At 37.8% G+C, this 19,783-nt stretch overlaps 1 protein-coding gene across 1 annotated transcript in view; it reads left to right on the top strand.

Annotated features, from left to right (window-relative positions):
* Positions 1-19,783, top strand: part of GLP2R (glucagon like peptide 2 receptor) — a 41,279-nt gene that overhangs the window by 15,813 nt on the left and 5,683 nt on the right. The window contains exons 7-12 of the mRNA XM_065647995.1: positions 251-410; positions 5,706-5,766; positions 7,366-7,435; positions 13,021-13,109; positions 14,679-14,817; positions 19,465-19,506. Coding sequence (XP_065504067.1) covers positions 251-410; positions 5,706-5,766; positions 7,366-7,435; positions 13,021-13,109; positions 14,679-14,817; positions 19,465-19,506 — 561 coding nt within the window. The remainder of the gene's footprint in view (positions 1-250; positions 411-5,705; positions 5,767-7,365; positions 7,436-13,020; positions 13,110-14,678; positions 14,818-19,464; positions 19,507-19,783) is intronic.

The following is a 19,783-nucleotide window of genomic DNA, read 5'->3' as shown; positions in this document are numbered from 1 at the left end:
CCCAGCCTACACCGTCACTGTCTTTTCCTACTTGCTACCCCAGTCAAACTCTGTGAAGACACTTTTCAATGGTTGCACTGCCCTCCAGCCTCTCCCAACCAAGGAGAGTCTTGTGAGGTACGTGACCAAACCACAGTTATAACACACTCGTGTGCTGGTTTTACAATGGTAGCTAAAGGAACATGAGAAAATCAGAATTTGTCAGAGCTCTTATACATTAACAATGATTCCTGGTCTCTCATTTCTACAGATTGTGGTAATTTGCAGGACTGCCCAGTTTTTCATGCATTACTTTGTCGGGGCAAATTATTTTTGGCTATTAGTAGAAGGAATTTATCTGCATACGCTATTGATAACTGTTGTGCTCTCTGAAAGACGACTGCTACAGACATACATTGTGATAGGATGGGGTGAGTACACAACAATATCCAAATTCTTGATTCTGTGATACTATTTTGAGCCAGTGGTGGATATTTTGTAATGAAGAAAGAAACAATCTGAACTCTTGTTTGTTTGTTTTGAAGTCAGTGATTGTCAATAAAGGTATACCAGTAGTGATATTGTTGCAATTCAGTTTGACCTGCAGATACAGGAAATGGGTGAATAGTTTCATAAGAAAACAGTAGCCTAGAACAAGAAGAAATTTGAACTATATTTGGCTATATTTTCTGTCATATGATACTATTAGCAACTTTGTTTTCTTCCATTGTAATGGAGTACCTACACAACAAAGGTGTCTAAACACTAACAATTTTATTTTATATATTCACCTCCCTAGCTCACCTTGAAGTTCTAAAGTATGCTTTAAGTTAGAGGACAATCTGAAACACTGCATGATTCAGGTCTTATATTTCAGGCATTTTTTCATGGAATAAAGACAATGTAAAGTTAGTTACACGCATTCGAACCACTTTGTGTAACTTATGTTGTGTAATATGACAACTACGTTTTTTGCTTACTCAAAGAGCTTAATTCTGTATCTTGCTTGGACAAAGGAGAAAATCAAGTTTTCTGAATTCCCAATAATCATCAAAAATCTACCTGTACAACTTGCAGGCCTTCAAAGATTTTAAATGAAATAAAAAATGTACTCTTAGACAATATGTATGTTTGTTGCAAGAGTTATTGATTCAAATACAGTGGTCTGAGTTAAGGAGGAGGATAGGATGGGTGGCCAAAAGAACTTCCGACTTTAAAACTTTTATCAATGTATGGTTTTACAAGCTGGTTGACTATCACTACATCTATGATTATTGAACTGTATTGTCAAATGAAAAATTGTGTATCCAGCACTCTGGGACCACAGTGTATGTTTCACCAAAAAAAAAAAAAAGTAGTGATTTTTGGACAGATTTGATTGTGGTGGACGATTAGGTAGTTGTAAATAAATTATTCCACATTTGCTGTGCTGTATGGCTTGCTAAAATGATCTACTGAGGTTAAAGAGGTATGATTTTAAAGAGGTGTTTAAACTCAAACACAATAGCTGAAGCAAATGGCAGCTAAGATTGAAATTATAATCATTACAGTTGGAACACTACAACATTTACATGTTTAAAGGAAATTTTTGTTTATTGTTATTAAGGCTGTGACAGTTTGACAGTAATTCATGTCATTCAGTTTTAATTGTCTAAAAGTTGTACTAGGCTCTTTCTGTAACAGCCACAGGGATTGAAGACCGTTCACTTTATGTTTCTTTGTCATCTATCTTATGTCATCTATCTTAACTCTTGAATTTTGGAATAGGAATTAGATAGAATCTAAAAAAATCCCAACCTACTGGAGAAATTCCTAGAATTAAGTGAATTTCAGATAAGGCTATTTTTCATTATATTCTAATATTACTGTATTAATTAATTAACAAAGAACCATTGCTGTAGAAAAATACCAATGCTTAAAGCAAGATTTGAAACAGGACTTCAGCTTCTAAAATACCACACAGGGGGAAACCTGAGCAGAAAAAATTTCAAAAGCTAGATATCAAACCCTGTTGAAGTGCATAAGATAATTTAATTTAGGACAAAACTATCTGGTCTGAAAGCATAAAGATCCATTAAAGAACCTAGAAAACTTAACTCTTTTTTATAGAAATGCCTTGTGTTTACCACTACTGAAAAGATTAAAAGATATCTGACTTTTGTCTCTTCTAGCATTTGAAGCAGGTTTTGAATATGCATGAGACAGTATTGTATGCATTGTTCTGAAGATGTCAGTACAACAGATTGCTTCACTTTGTGCATTATGCAAGCTTGTTATCAGAGATAATAAAAAAGTGTTCAGACCCAGTAATTTTGGCAGTGGCACATTTAATTTTGGACTATAAAATGAGTTAGTTCCAAGTGAATGCAAAACCCATAGTTGACATTGTGTCATTTTTCCCCCCTTTCATTAACATTAAGAACACCTATGTTTTTTTCTTCTTGTTTTACAATTTTAAGTCCAAAATAAGATTTTATTTAGTTTCCTGTAACAATACAAGAACTCTAACAGACTGTTAAGCAGCTCACATTTCTTACTTCTTCAAAGACTGGATAAAAGTTAGCATATCTCCAGAGGTTAAGAAATTCAGGTTGTTTTAGTCTAGCTTATGGGAAGCTGAGGAGTTCTGAGGGCCTGAGGATAAATGCAGAGACTTAACTACTGATCAACATTACAATAATTTAATGATGTGGAAAGAACTGAGAGCATAGAACAAGGATTAAACAGAGGTGTTTGCAATGGAAACGTGTTTTCAGAAATGTCAGTCCATGCATACAATTTGCTGGTTAGAATTGTCTCAGAAAATTGGTCTTGTCCCAAAACAAGTATAGTTTCTCAGGGTCTTTATAAAAAAGAAGATAAAATACATTTCTGTGCCCTCTGCATAGTCAGCGATGAGTCTCAAGTATTCTGAACCAACTTCCTTATGTTTACAGGGAAATCAAGTAGTTAATATTAAAAAAAAAAAAAATCTAAACTTTGCTGATTATCTAACTATGAAGTCAAGCTCCATATGATTAAAACAAGATTCTTAATTTTTTCATCTGCATGCCATCTCCCAATCTCTGTTACTCCTCTGCTACCCCAGTATGATTTATACTATATTCAGTGGGTGCTCTGAGTGGTGTTTTCATATCAGACTGCCTGTGTGTTCTTAGAATTGGGTAGTGCTTAAATCTTTAGTTTAGTGTACCTGGTGGAGGAGGGGATTAATTTTCTCTAACAAGATTAAATTTACGTAATCATCAACATTGAGACTCTCTCAAGAACCAAAGGAAGAAGACAAGTACTTTTGAAGAGTGAATTATTTCAATGTTTAAGAGACACAGCCACGTTGGAACCTGTTGTATTTCCTACAGCATCCTTTTCTCTGGCCTTGCCTGTATTCATCCACTATGCTGCTGTGAAGATTATTTTTCAAACTTGCAGTCTTGAATATGTTATCCCATTTTTGGCAACCCTCCTTTTCCTCTTTTGCTTCTTCCTCATCAGACATGAACTATCTTTTTTCACTTCCACTTTTCTCATCTATTAAAAGTTTCTGTCAAAGTGTAACACCACACTTATCCATTGCCAAGCCTCTGGTTTTTCTCCTCTGCTGCACCTTACACTTTAGAGGGTCCTTCTTACCACCTATTCCTTAATTTCTCTGTTCCCTCTCACATTCCTCTCTGAAGATGCCTTGTGCTATATTGATAAGGTTGTATTAGCATACAGACTGCTGACACACCAAGACCATTGTCTTTCATGCTGTTTAGTGTTGTCTCATTGCTTCCTCACTCTTCCTACCTCTCTAAGTCATCAGCTTATTGGAACAAGGGCTAATCATTTTATTTCTTGTTCAAACTGAAATAGGACAAGCCTGTTAAGAAATTTGCTTGCTGCTGTAAGAGTATAAATAATAATGATCCTCTCCCTATTGGTATCCCTCCATTGCTCTCATACCTGTGTCATATTCACTGATTTCCTAAAGACCTTTGCCCACTAATGAGCTTAATTTCTTATTTATATTTATTAGAATTACTACTGAAATGGGATGTCTGGCACTTAGACACATATGTAGTGCTGCTGCTGCTGAGCCAGCATGGGTGAACTGTCCCCCAACCTCTGTTACTCCTTTACATCTACTGAAACATGCTCCTCAGCTGCTGTCCAGGGACTCCACTTGATAACATCTCCCGGGGGTTATCTTTCCCCCATCTGTCCCCCACAGGACAACCTCATATTCCTCCCTTCCCAAGTGGTCCATTGTTGTCTTAGACCCTCTTGTTGCACCAATGCCATCTCCCACCTGAGTGAGACCCTTTCTATCTCTTTCCCCATTTGACCCAATCAGAGGTCTATTATCTCAGAGAGTATTCTGCTTTGGCACTTTCCCTGTATTGCCACACTCCAGCTCTCCTTAGTTAGTATCCCAGAATGCTGAATAGATCCTGTTCTGGCTCCAGTGACCCACATCTCCTTTGCTTTCTGCCATATCCACCAGGAAATCTCCTGTGTGTTATTGCACTGAGAATCCAGTTGAACACTTTCCTTTTGTAGCTTATGTACCTTGTGCTTGTGATTGAAGCTTGTGCCCGTACATTTGTAGACCACTGGAATAGTGTAGTAATCCTTTATTTCAGATTTTTTTTCAGTCTGCAGTCTATGGTCTCCAGGAGGGGTCAACAATAGGAGAATGGGGATCTGGATTATCTTTAAGAGGTCCAGGAAGGACAGGAAAACAAGACTTTGCCAGTTGTTTTAATTAACTAGACAGAGTTTCATGCCTCCACTGAAAACTCATTAAGATTCAACAAATAAAAATTTTAACAACTGACGCCTTAGGTAGCCTGTGAGGCCTCAAATGTCAATTATTTTGCATTCTCAGGGTCCGGAATGTAGAAGATTTGGACAGGTCAGTAGTGTATATGCACCTATATGTATATATCAATCTGAAAATGCAAGATTCAACTATACAATGAAATGTCATTTTGTATTTGAACTACAAATTAGTTCAAATCGGGTTGATTTTCATACAATTCTAAGTAGAAGACTGAAAAGCATGTCTTTGCATCACAGACTAATGCAACCTATTGTGCTGATTTTGGTCGGGATAGAGTTAATTTTCTCCATATTACCTGTTATGGGACTATGTTTTGGATTTGTGCTGGAAACAGTGTTGACAGTACAGGGATGTTTTAGTTATTGTTGGGAGGCACTTACATAGAATCAAGACCTTCTCAACTCCCCATATCAGCCTGCCAGCGAGTGTGCTGGGGGTAAACAAGGAGCTGGGAGGAGACACAGCCCGGACAGCTGGCCTCAACTGACCAAAGGGGTATTCCATACCATATGACATCAGGCTCAGTATAGAAGACGGAGGAAGAAAGGGGAGTATTAGGAATTACGGCATTTTTCTTCCCAAGTAACTGTTACACGTGATGGGGCCCAGCTTTCCTTGGGATGGCTGAGAATCTGCCTGCTGATGGAAAGCAGTGGATGAATTCCTTGTCTTGCTTTGCTTGCATGTGTGGCTTTTGCTTTACCTATTAAACTGTCTTTATCTCAGTCCACAAGTTTTCTCACTTTCACTCTTATGATTCTCTTTTCCATCCCACTGGTGGGGAGTGAGAGAGAAGCTGCATGGTTCTTAGTTGCTGGCTGGGGTGAAACCACGACAAGTATGTGTGTTCTGTATGAACCATTCTGCAAGTCTGGCTATAATTGACTCCCTTTATTTTCAGTTGTTCCTATCCTGTTTGTGGGCCCTTGGGGAATAAGCAGATCAAAACTGGAGAACACAGGGTAGGTTACTAAATAAAATGTGCCTTAGAATACTGGCTTTCTGTTTGCTTAGTTTTTCTGGAAGCCCTTGACAGTAATTGACACGAGTATTGACCACTGGATTATATTATGATTATACAGCACCTATTAATACTTGTTAGATTTTCTCAGTTCCTTTTGGTACTTTTACATTAAACTACTTGTAGAAATTCTCAGATTTACTTATGCATAAATCAAGAAGTAGAATGAACATTCACTGTTACTGAAATGAAAGCTATTGCATCCAGTGTTCACCCACTTACATGAGGCAAATTGTCAGTACAAACATCTCATGGAGAGCATCTTGTTAGTAAGAAAAGGAGGTGAATACTTTGCTGGGACACCATCTACACTTTGAGTTTAGTTATTATGCACTGCCATTTTGAAAAAAAAATGTTACGGAGGATAATGACAAAAATTGATATTCACTAAAAGCTGATATTAGATAATTGTGTTCAGTATTCAGAGAATGAATCAGTAAGTGTAACTTTCATTAGGAAGCATCACTTTTCCAGTCTTCTTATAATCAAAGATGCCATTAATGGCATCACATAGACTTTGGGGTTTCTTTTGTTCCCCCTTTTTATTCATGGTTCCTAGAGAGTTTTGTTTGGAACAACAATATACTTATTAAGCAACAACATCAGGAACTGAATCACAATTACAGATTCGTGGAATCATAGAGTTGTTTTGGTTGGAAAAGACCTTTAAGATCATCGAGTCCAACCACTAACCCAACACTGTCAAGTCCACCACTAAACCATGTCCTTAAGAACCTCATCAGGAATGGTGACTCAATCACTTCCCACCACCATTCCTCTTCCAATGCCTGACAATCCTTTGAATATGTTTTTCCTAATATCCAATATCTAAACCTCCCCTGGCACAACTTGAGGCCACTTCCTCTCCTTCTATTGCTTGTTACTTGGGAGAAGAGACCAACCCCCCCTTGCTCCAACCTCCTTTCAGGTAGTTGTAGAGGGCGATGTCTCCCCTCAGCCTTCTGTTCTTGACGCTGAACAACCCCAGTTCCCTCAGCCACTCCTCAAAGAGTTAGATGTTATATAGACCATAAATGACAAGCCATGATCCTACAGAATTTCAGGCTAATTAGCAAGAAGGAACATGTGCGTAGGACAAATTAGAAGGTTAGAGCAGGAGAAAAGGAAGACAACTTCAAGGAAATAGTATGCATACTTTTTAGCAGGTCAAGAAACATGGTCACAATTCATAGTTTACCTATTTCCAGTTTCAGATAGATTAAATTGTGCAGGGTGAATTCCATTATGAAGATTTGGTGCCATGTACAGTTGTTGTGTGTATCCAAAGATTGAGTTTGCCAGATAGTTCTGAAGTTTACAGTCTAGAAAAACCTCTCTCAGCATTCTGGTGGAAAGATATTCAGAATAAATACAGCTACAGTTGTTGATGAGACTCTTCCTACTTTTATTCTGTTTCTCCTGAGTGGCACCTGAAAAAGCTGAACTTTGTCAACTTCCTTTTGAAATATATACATAGGCTATGTGAGTTTTCTAATTTTTTAAATGAAAATAATGTAATTGTACTTTAAATTATCTTCAGGTGCTGGGGAACAAATGAACACATGGGAATCTGGTGGATCATCCGAGGACCAATGTTGTTTTCCATTGCAGTAAGAACTATTTTTTCTGTTCCTAATATTGTACAGAAGTGTAATTGTCATTTGTGATTCTTTCTTCAAGTATAATCCAATTCTTGGGTTAGAAAATATGAGCCAGACAAAATTGTAAATGAGGTTTCTTATTGTTCAAAAATTTCAATGTCAGCATCTCAAAACACCACTGTTTATCTGTGCAGTGAATTCTGCACAGCTCTATCTATATCAAAGATGGAGCCTTTTGCTTTTCATGTTTTTTAATTCTTATATTTTTACCCTGTCGTGGTTTAACCTGAGCTAGCAATACAACCACAATAGTCGCTCACTCACCTCCTCCCCCAGCCCCCCTGTAGGGGAGAAAATCAAAAGGGAAGAGAGAAACTTGGGTTGGGATAAACATGGTTTAATAAAATAACAAAATACTAATACACTACTAGTAAATATATATACAAAATAGAAGTAAAAGATACTCAAGGCAATTCCTTACAAACATGCTGAGCAGCCAGTCCCAGGAAAACAGCACCTGGTCCCAAAGCTGATCCCAGAGAGAGAAAAGAGAGGAAAAAAGGCAGAAAGGCCACAGGCCTCTGCAAAACGGCAAAAGGCCGAACGAAATGTCCTGAACCAAACTCCCCCAGCTGCAGCCCAGAGCAAGCAAGAGTGAGAATGCCCGAAAGAGCAAGAGAGCCTCCCAGAATCTCCCGACTCTCCTTATATCTGGAGCATGGCGCTAATGGGATGGAACACTCTTATTGATCAGTCTGGGTGTCAGTCAAGCTCTGCGCCGTCCATGTCCCCCTTCCTGGCTGCCTCACACCTGTGGGCAGAGCTCAGAATGTCCTTTGCTCTTAGACCAGAGCAATTAAAAACATTAATTCTTTGCTGGGGTGTTATCTGCTTGTTCTTAAGCTAAGTCAAAATAATGACCCTGCTAGCCGTGAAAAAGAAAGGTTGATAACTGCATGAAGAAAATTAACCCATTTTCAGTCAAACCAGCACATACCCTCATCTTCTCAGTGAGCAGCTTACTTAGGAGGGTGCTACCATGTGGTGAACACCACTAGAAAGCTCCAAATTCTCTATAGAGGAAGATCTTATGATAACAAGGATGCAGAGAAGTAGCAATAGAAGTACTGATGGTCAAGGGGAGAAAGCATTCACCTAATGAAAATAAATGAAGCACAGCATGAAAAGATTGAGTTAGGAATTTTTTTCTTAAACAAATGTGAAAACATGTGCACCTGAAATGTGGTGATAATGAAGAGATGGAAATAGCATGATCAAAACAACTCATGAGGACATCATTATGAACACGGAATTTTGATAGGTGGGGCTATGGTTTGTGTCCAGGACACTCTCTGTTCTCACACAGTCAGAAAGGCATAAAAGGATTAGAGGAATAAGTGATTTGCTTAGCTAGACAGAAGGCAAATGTTGTAGAGAAGAGATGTCTATGGGGAGTAAAAGGACTGCTCAATGTGTAATATTGAGGAATTGATGCATTCAAGGCATCAGTTGGAAAGGATGGTATTGATTTCTGCCACACTGAAGAAAAGTTGTGGAAATTAAAGGTTTAAAGAAGAAATAATGGACTTTGTTTTGCTGCTGCTAAGTTGGAGAGAACTGTGTGTGAGAGAAAGTGAGCGTAGTTGGGACGAAGCTGTGAAACAGTGAAACACACTTTGTAGCCATCAAAAAAATAAAAATTAGGACGATGGAGGACTGTCTACCCAAAAGCACAAAAAAAATGCAGTGGACAGAAGAAAAACAAAAGAGAAAAGAAAACAACAAGTCCTGAGAGGTGAGAGGAGGGAAAAGGTCATGGCTGACAAAGTCCAGACCTGAGGGGATCTGAACCAATTTCTTCCTGGATATTTCTAATGTTGAAAGAAGACTCAATCATCGGTTTACTTTTTGAGCGTCTGGGCAGAAAATACATAGCTAGTGCAATACAACCAGCAGGAACAAATAATAGCATTTCTGTTGCATCAAAGAGATCAAGTGTTTTGCTTTTGTTGTTAGAATATTAATTTAATTCATATCCATGTGCTCAGCCCACAGCAAGTCCGCTGAATTACAGGAAATTAAATAGACCTAAGAGGCAGGAATGCACCCTGAAATAATTTGAAGACTAGCACGTAGATGGAGATAATCAGTAATTTAAAAATACTGTTTCTGCACAATTTCCTTTTAGCCAGTGAGCCAATAAGACATAATCTTTGCTGGTGTAAATCAGTGCAAAGAACGGAGGATGTGAATCACTGGGTTTAGTGAGAGAAGTAATGTCAAGATTGCATGTTACATCAAGAACACAGCATGTTGTAGGAAGTGATTAATCCTCTCTGTTCAGCACTTGTGAGAGCTCATCTGGAATAATACATGCACTTTAAAGACATGAACACTCTGGAGATAGTCTAGCAGAGGCCATTGAGACTATTGGGGCCTGTAGCACATGATGTACAAGAAGAGGCTGAGAGGGCTCTGTTTGTTCAGACTTAAGAAGAGGAGGGGATCCAATTGTTGTCTTCAGCAGCAATAACAATGGGGGCATATGGTGCCAAGAGGGTACAGCAAAAGGATGGTGTAATACATGAAGTTCAGACTAGATATAAAGAAATTTCTAAATCTAACTTTCTAACCTTAATTTAGATGTTCATGTCACTACTCAGAGAGCTCCTGTCATCCTCACCTGAAACTAGGAGAAAATACCTTTTCCTGGTTTTGTGGTTTGGTTTGGGTTTTTTTATGTGTGTGCTTCCTCCTCCTGCCCCCCTCTTCATTTGTAATTGTGTAATTAGTGTCATTTTTGTCCTTCGGTATTTTGGAACAAATAAGATACAGTTTCCTACTACAGACCAATGCACATAAATATCAAGGTGGACATAAAGTGACAGAGGGAATAAACTTTTGTTCAAAAATCCCTCTAACTAAAGTTGGCAAAAAGAGACGTCACCTTAGATTTATATGTAAATAGATAGACACATGTATATATTACTCCACTAACAGGGTTTTTAATCCCTGCTTTTTTATATCACTATGTAGGATCTTCTGCCTTGGTGCTATTTCACAGATCCAGATAGCCTCAGAAGTTTAATTTATTCTGAGCATGCAGCCTCTGATCATTACCAGTGCTTATAGTCATTAAGCATTAGAAAATACAGAAAAAGTGTAAAAGATACAACATTATCAATTAGACTTCACGGTCATCTTCCTACAGAAGAACATACAGCAGCTGGAGGATAGTTGAAGCTGTTTCCCCTCCCAGCAATGTGCATAGAGGACCAGGTCCTTCCTGGGATGACTTTCTTGAACCTAATTGCCTGCATGTTGAGTCTTGTATTATAGTATTGAGTGCTTGAAGTGGAGAAGGAACTCGCTTGTCTTCACCCATTGCTTCTTACCTGTATATTTTTATACCAGTGCTCATTTTAGGGGGAGCAGTAAATGTTCTGAATAAACATCACTAAGACGTCCTGTTGCTGTCAGATTCCAGGACATTCTATCTGTGATTGTTCCTCAGCACCACACTGAGTGACCCTTACTTGAAAATTACTTCTAAGGTGCACAGGAAATATATGTGCAGACCTGATATCACAGAATGCAGTTTGCTAGTGTACATGATGGTAGTCAACAGTGAAGCTGAACATGGGAAGATTCCTTCTGTGGATCTGTGTCAAAGTCACTTCATCACTGATACTGTGGGAGAGGCAGGGAAGGAATCAATGAGAACCGAAACAGAGGTTAAGCAAAAGGGATGATATCAGACTGCAGGAAAAATGCAACACCAAAAGTGACTAGAAATGGGGAAGAAGAAGTAGCAAAGAGTGGTGAAGAGGAATTAAGAGGATGCTCAGTAGGACAAATTGGAGAGAGGAACAGACACAATGTGGAGACAAGAGAAATACCTAGTGGGCAGAAATGAAATGGTTAGAAAACTAGAGCCAGATCGTGTAATAACCAGACAGGATGTTCTCAGTAATCTATTCTTGGATATAATTCAGCAAAATTATATAAATATCCATTGGCAAAATGTGTGTTAGCACTACCTAATGGATTATGACAGCCAGGTACTGCAACTGGACCTTGTCCTCAAGAGAGCATAAACTGATGTACAGGAAAAAATTCCTAACTTTTTTTCTTGTGACATGTCAGAAATATCAGAAATGCAAAGTTCATTTTTTCCTTTTTTTCTTTTTTTTTTAAATCTTATTAGACCTTATTCCATAGATAGCTCGCTTTCTCTTGTACATGTGCACATCTATATCTCCCTTAACTTGTCCAAAGAGATACCCATGAGATGGACTATTGCTGCAGAATAAAACAGGAGAGCACAGTCTATAAAACAAGCACTTTAGTAACAAGAGATTTGTGAATGACATGAGGGCACTTCATGAGGAAAAAGGATGACCCTGAGCTTAAGGTAGTTCAATGCTCCCTCAGAACATTGCTTTCCAACTCTGTCTCCAAGTTCATACACTAGGAAAAATACGCTAGGAAAAATACCACAACTGGCTACTAACTTCTGGTTCTTGCTTTCTGAATGTCCAGACAGCTGATGAGCACTTCCAGCTGCAGCTAAAATAACTAGTATGATACTCTCAGTAACATAATGTTGATGCTAAGTGTTCTGCAAAATCAAACTAAAGCACTTCTAACTGGTGAAATCTTACACTTTGGATGTCCATCTATTTATATTTTAATTTGTCGGTTTGTTGTTGTCGTTGTTGGCTGTTTGCTTATGTGTGATTTGGCTTGGGTTTTGTTTCTTTGTTTGTTTTTAAGGGAATAATATTCACTTATTACCCTGTGGTATTTTAAAGATATACCTGGGGAGAACAGCATGAAAAGTGTCAGATTCTTTACACACAAGAAGAACTGGAGTTCCATCAGTACTACCTATAAGTCAGAAGTAGACAAGAAAAGTAGTTTTGAATAATTGTCCATCCCCAAAATGAGGAAGCAAGGTTCTGTGTTAAAATTAAAATGTAATTTTGTACTGGAAGATCATAAATTATAATAGATACGTAAATCAGGCTCAATAAGGCAATGCTCATTTTCTCAACCTCGCAACATTAATAACTTTTTTGCATAGGGCTTTTGGTTTATGAAAGTGAAATAGATAACACCTCAGAGGCATTTGCAAGTCTTATTAGAAAAGAAATATTTGCAGATTGGTCTTGGCCACATCAGCACAATTTATTTAATAAAGGAGTTAAATGTTCATAAAAGAATGCCTTGGGCTTCCCTTGTCTGGCTGTCTAGAGCCTCTTTATCTGAAGAATTGCAATCAACACATTTTTTTACCACATCCTGCCTACCAGTCATGGTTTGGTGAAGAGTTGCATGTCCTAAAGGTATATAAACTCTGTTAACTGCCTCATTTGGAGAGAGCTGAGACCAGCAGTCTGTTACTGCTGCTCTGTGCTCTCTGCTGCAGCTGTGATAATAACCTACTTCTGTTCTAAACCAAACACAGCTCACCCCAGTTATTCAGGGACAGGTTTTACAAATGTTTAATATCAATTTAACATTTCTTTAATAGCTATGTGAGTAGTGTAATAAAATTTATTGTAAGTAATGCATATGTATTTTGTTTCAAGGTTAACTTTGGCATCTTCTTAAAAATTCTCAGGATGCTGATTTCTAAACTAAAAGCTCAGCAAATGAGCTTTCATGACTACAAATATAGGTAAGTAATAAATAACAAAGAAGTCCTATCCTTTTTTTTCTTTTTTTTCCTCTCACAACAGCAGAAGGTTGCCAGTTTACCCCTGTAGATTATACATTTATCTATCATCGCAAGGTGTAATATATTTAGAGTATGATATAGGAAACCCTCTGGGGAAACAGGCTCCACAAACATTTTCTTACCTGAGATGTAAAGGCAGTTCAGCTCTGTGTGCTGAGTATTATGGGCATATTTTCTCAAGGACTTTACAATGCAGTAAGATCTCTGTTCTCAGGTATCCTCACTGTACACCTGTGACTTTACCTGCTGTGACATATTTTTCCCCAAGTGTGACAAAAGGTTCACAAAAGAAAAGGAGGTGTAGAAGATTTCTGGGACATTCCTAAGTGACATTAGCATTTCTGATTTACATTTTTTCACAGACACAGACACTGTTAACTCAAGAATGTCCCTGGTCTTCTTGTAAAGCCAAGTTTGAACATTAGCCATAGCCAGCGCTCTTGCAGGCCATCATGTCTTATGTAAAGTCCTGGAATTGGCCTCTGCACAAACATCTTCACACTTTGTGGGAACAGCAATGGCAGGTTGCTCTGCAAGGAGCAAAGGGTGCAGTGAGAATTGCACTTAAATCAATGGAAACCTGAGTATTTGTTAACTGCTTTCCACATCCCAGTTTCTTCCAGTTCTTGGTATACTATATCAAAGCATTGTGAATCCGTGTCTGCTACTACAGTCCTGCTCCACTAAGATGAACTATTTTATCGTCTAAGATGGCTAAGCAAGGGGAGGGGAGATGGAAATTCCACTACTAAATTCCTATTAAATTCTTAGCAAGAAGCGTATTTACATTTTCCTTCAACATTCAAGATCCAAAAGATCTCAGCTATATTCTCCAGATTGCTACAGGAAGATTGTTGCGATTACAGTCACAGACAGCAGTGCCTGAATTTAACACTGGCTAATGTTTTGCATTGTATTCTCTTTTCTACTGCTTATAATTTTGCTAAACTTTCAAAGATTCAAGCTATTCCTCACATTGCAAGTCTTCCTCAGAATTCACTTTCTTTTGAGATTTCTTCTTTTATTCATGCAAACATGTTCCCAGACTTGTACAATACTATCTTCCATAAAAATTATTCTGGTTGCATTTTAAAAAAGCAGATGACTGCCAACAGTACAGCAAAAACTTCTTATGCAGCTACTAGAGTTGTCAACAGTGATAGGAAGGTCTAGGAATTCATTAACATATCACTTATATTTAGCTATGTAAATATTTTTCTGTTACCTAGTAGCATAAGTTTGATGATAGTGGCCTTCCTGTTCAATTTCTTCTCCCTGACTCTTCACCTTAAACCCAAAGCCAAGATTCCCTCCAGTACAGACTTTTCTGATAGTGTGCTCCAAAATTTGCATCTGAGAATTTGTCCTCAAAATCACAAAATTACTAATACCATTCCAGAGTCAGAATATTGAGGAAATATTTCTGGAATAATTTCTTCGTAACTGAATTTTTGATTCTTGTGCCAAGGATGTTGAAAAAATACTATAATCAAACATTTTCTTTTAAAGATTGGCAAGATCTACACTTGTGCTGATTCCATTATTGGGGATCCATGAATTTGTATTTACCTTCATCACTGACGAACAGGTGGAAGGACTTTCAAGACATATAAGACTTTTCATTCAGCTGACAATGAGCTCATTTCATGTAAGTACTGTTTTGCAAGTGCTGTTTTTAAGGGTCACAGAGCCACATAAATATGTTTCTCTCTTATAGATACCACATATATACAGTATTATTATTTAATATTATGCTTCAACCCATAATATCTCTAAATACACTGTTACAGTGATGAGGCAAAAAATTCACAAGCTGTGTATGCGAAATATGGCAGTCCCCAGGACAAAAACAGGAGTCTGACATCTCCAGAAACAGAACATCCTGTGTATTCTCTGATAACAGTTCATCACAGAACTCTATTCTGAAAACGGGATTAAGGTGGTATATTTAAAAGAGGTGTTTCATGTAAGCAAGATTTTTAAGTGATCTGTTTCAGTCTAGGTGCCCAGTGCCCCATCCTCCACTCCATTCAGTATATACAGGAGCTTAGTGCTTAACTTGACACTCGAGAAAAACGGCACTTGTGTTGACCCGAGTATTCAAGTTTGGGTGACAGCATTTAACTCTCCACTGAATATAGTTTTCTACCCATTGAATGCCATGTTCCTGTTGGTTAAAGGACTTTTGGTATTTTATCCCAGCAATCAAAAATTCGTGTCTACATTTTCCTATAATGATTCCCAAGATTTAAATCTGGCAAGGTCAACACCCATAAACCTGTGTCTTATATGTACTCCCGTATCTCTACAAGGAGCTGTTTTTCCTCCTTGTAGTCGTTTCAGCTTGAGCAACGGGAGAACTCTTCCTATTTCTACTATAAAAGGAGACTCCATGAAGTTCAAGTTCTTATGGGATGTCATTCACAAATTTTAACTAAGATTTTAAGAGTCTCTCTTTTCAATGGGGTTGTCATATATCCACTTCTCTCAGGATGCACATACAGCAAATCAGGTAGCAATTTAACTTCCCTGAGCAATTCCTGCAATACTCCATTTGACATGTCTATGTATAAAGCTTTTCTACCCCAAAAAAATCATAACTGTGAGAATGACTGTCCTCATTCAAAGTTTGGGCTCCATTTCCTAAAAGGATGTGCTCATTCACCATATCTGCAAAGTAACACTATGGCATCCTATATGTATACTCAAAAAAATACAGTACTGATGAACAAGTTTCTAGAGCTAAGAGAAAATTTGTCAGAGCACTCACGTGGGTGGAATAGATAGATGGACTAGAATCTGCAGGTGGAAAAGAAGTTTCTCACCTTACAATCAGCAGAGTATTTTAGAGATGTTTATGTACTTGACTTCCCTTCAGTCACCCTCCCTTAGTAGCATGTAAGTGTGCAGAAACTTAAGGTAGAGAAGGAATCAGAGTGTACCTCTGGCAGCTCTGCACCCTCATATCTTGGCTGCAAGCATGAGGTGTGAAGGAGATGCACTCCATTACAACGGTCAATCCGAAACAACGCAAATTGCACGGCCAGCTGTTACTGAAACGAAATGATGATTCTTAGATCCCTGCTCATGCACAAGTAAACATGTGTTTCACTGTAACTGTTACTCTCCAGTTCACAGAGGCTAAGAACTGGGCACACCAGTCATTCTGCAGGCTCAAAGCAGTGCTGGCTGCTTCAATCTGTGCTCTGCAGAGCCGCTGAGGTAGTACTTTCACTAAACTACCTGCTTAGCAAAAGTGTCCTTTACTCTTATCTTCTTTTCTTGATCTTCTTGATGAGACAGGACAACAATTTCCAGGTCTCCTTTTTTAATGAGATACCCAGCAATATCTCTGGCTCCAAGTCCCAACTGCTCACTAACTCACTAGTTCGACGTCTGCCCTCTTCTATAGTCTGAGACATGAAGTTGTCAAAGCATTATTGCACTTTCTCCACAATTTAGGATGATCTTTGTTTTTAACGTGTATGCATGCACCAGTGCTCTGGCACATCAATGCTTTGACACTGTTACTGAGGGTCTAATGAAGAATTCCCACTACAGCTCGAGGGGAAAGCTGTCCAGGCAGGCGGAAGGGAGTTCATGCAGAGCCACCACCCGAAGGGGACCCGCTGACATGGTGCTGAAGTACATGTTCCTCAGCTAGACATACCCTTACTTGGAGGGGTTGTGGTGACTAGATGTTATTTTAAGAAAGGCAGAATCATTTTAAGTGAAAATTTTATTTACTGGCTTGCACAAAGAAATCTAATATACAAGATAGCTTACTCATCACTGCTAGAAAACACAAGCTTCATTCCTTTTAGAGGAACATGCATGCGCTCAGCTACATGGCACGCTTTAGAAGCAAAACTTCTTTTCAAAATACCCAAAGATCTTAGACGACGTGTATTGCAGATTCTCTTTTTTAGCTACAGTGTTATTTGTGAAGGGATTACCAAAAAAGCACATAAACTGTATACAATTACATCTGTTTAGTCTGTAAATCTTCTCAGTAGTTTTGAAAAGCAGTTAAACTGTTTTGTTAAAGAAAAACAATTACCTCTGGGATCTCATCCGGAGGTTTTAATTCAAACATTTTCAAGGAGCACAATATTAAATTCTAAATACACGTTCTGCTGTAGATATGGTGCTTTGCTTTAGAAAGTGGAACAATTCAAACATCTTGGTTCACTGGTGCATGCGGACTGTAGGCCACAGGAAAAAATACTGGTTTCTGGAGGATAAAACCCAGTGAGATTTTTATCATGAGTAATTTATTATGTTGCTATTGTCAATAGAACTGAAGAACAACTGCGAAGCTTACACATGCATCTCTTGCTAATAAACATTACCTCTGAATTTGATTCTTCTTTTTCCCTCACATTGTGATAATTTTAAAAATTTATGCCTTAAATTCATGGCATATGAGAAAGATGTCTAAGTATGAAGTTCCATGCATTGAAAACAAAAAATAATAGGAGGAAGCATTAAAAAAATCAGGATATAAAATGAACATCAAACATGCATAATCAACTGAATGTTACACCTTCTGGTATGATTTTACAGTGCTTCTGCCTGTCACTGCATGCTCTGATCTTGCAGCATCAGCAAGCTAAATTCACAAAGTGATTTAGAAACTCACATTCAACACAGAGGTTTCACTAGTGTTCACAAAGTCCTTTCCCAATCTGGTGAGTTTCTGCATTTCTGGCAGTGGGTATCACCAGGCTTAGCAGCACCATGTAGTTTAGAACTTATTTCTGCTTGTGGTGCCCGTGAGGCCAAATTTAGATCTCATGCTCAGAACACAAAAACCTGACCCAGTAGAGATATTTTCTACTCAAAAAAAGAGAACTGTCTCCAGGTGGAGAAGCAGTTCTGCATAAAAATGTACTTTTTAGGCTATTAAATTTGTATTTATTCATCAGAACTTCTCTGCATGGTTTCTAAGTCTTCTATAGCTACTATTCTAAAATTTATCCCCATACTTAAATATAATTTATTATAAACTCTAATTACTACAATATTTTGTGATTTTTTAAAATATTTGCATGAAATACTTCAGATGCAGAAGATTATTTGAAAGTTACATTGATAAACGACATGTCAAAATTACCTATTTCTTTCCACCATAACTATGGTGAAGCGTGAAATATAGTAGGAAAAAAATACATGGAAAAAACAATTGTGCTTGCTATTTCTTCTGTCCCCATTTCTGCTGGTGTGGCAGATAAACGGGTTTTTTTCCATAGTTACTGCATATATGCTTAAGGAATTAATAGCTCCAAACCTTTCAGAATTGCCAGAAAATTAACAGTAGACTCAAAATACTATTGGTTAATGCCAGATATAACAAAAAATATTGAAGCTGCTGTGTATGTGAATTTGGGTTTAAGCTTTTGTTTGAGAAATATAGAAACATTTCTGGAAAAGTATGAGTGTGAAAACTGTATTATATATGGTTATGACACCTTTTTACTTGTAATATAAACATTGCCTTAGGACTGATAGTCAACAATATTTATTCTCTTAATCACAACTTGTGCCATGGAAATGTTTACACATACCAAAAGAAGTGCATTTCCTGAAGCAATGGTAATAAATCTGCATAGCTGTGCTGGACTGTCAGGCTAAGATGCATGTATGTAAGCTGTTTTGATCTGAGATCAAAACCAGGCATAGAGGCTGAAAATGGAAAGAGTAATTCTGAGGTTGGTTTAAAACAAGTTTCGTCTCTAGAATTTGTTTTCTTAAAAAAATACATTTCCATTTAAATGGAAAAATGGCAATTCAGAATAGCCATAACACTTAATAAAGCTGAGCCTTAAACTAGCACTAATCAGTTCATATATCACTAATTTTTAAAAAGCACCCAAATGAGATCCCTCTCAGTAGTCTCATTTGCAAATTCAAACAGGAACATGGATAATATTAAACCACAAGCTGCATTTTTTTGTTTTACCATGTTTAGAAATAGCAGCCATCACAATATAACAGCAGTAGTTTGGAAAAAAAAAAATGTGGTGGCAAAATAAAGGTAACATGGAAAATCCAGCTGGGTTGTATAGTCTTTGTTCTTCACCATCTGCACCAAACGTACCCTGCATTTGCTAAATCACCACAAGAAAACAAGCTAATGGGTACTTCAAGAATAAATACAGGCAACTAGTTTCCTTTTTGAAAATTAAGCAGCATTGTTTATACTTATGACTTTAAGACTAATGTAATCTTTAAACTAAAACTTCAGGTATTTCCTGTACACTAACTTTTTCTTCTTGCTGTCTTTCTCTTACAGGGCTTTTTTGTAGCAGTTTTATATTGCTTTGCTAATGGAGAGGTAAGAGACATGGTTCTGGTTGATTAGTAAAGTATATTAATGACACCAAGAAAGATGAATACACTAGCTGTACTTATTCGAGAGCTAGTGCTATGCATTCTTTTCAACTGATACAACTGTTTTGTATGAAGAGAACAGCAACATCTCTCACAGATTTAGGATTCAAATACAAAGTATTTCCATTGAAGCTTGAGTGGCTATAGAACTGTAGAGGTATGGATACCTTGGGGTGTCTGAAATACCAGCAGAGGCTTGTGGTCAGCCACCTAAACCCCAG

The sequence above is a fragment of the Caloenas nicobarica genome, chromosome 18, assembly GCF_036013445.1.
Source record: "Caloenas nicobarica isolate bCalNic1 chromosome 18, bCalNic1.hap1, whole genome shotgun sequence".
NCBI classification, from domain to species: domain Eukaryota; kingdom Metazoa; phylum Chordata; class Aves; order Columbiformes; family Columbidae; genus Caloenas; species Caloenas nicobarica.
The sequence above is the reverse complement of the archived record's forward strand: the minus strand, read 5'-3'. Positions and strand labels throughout refer to the sequence as shown.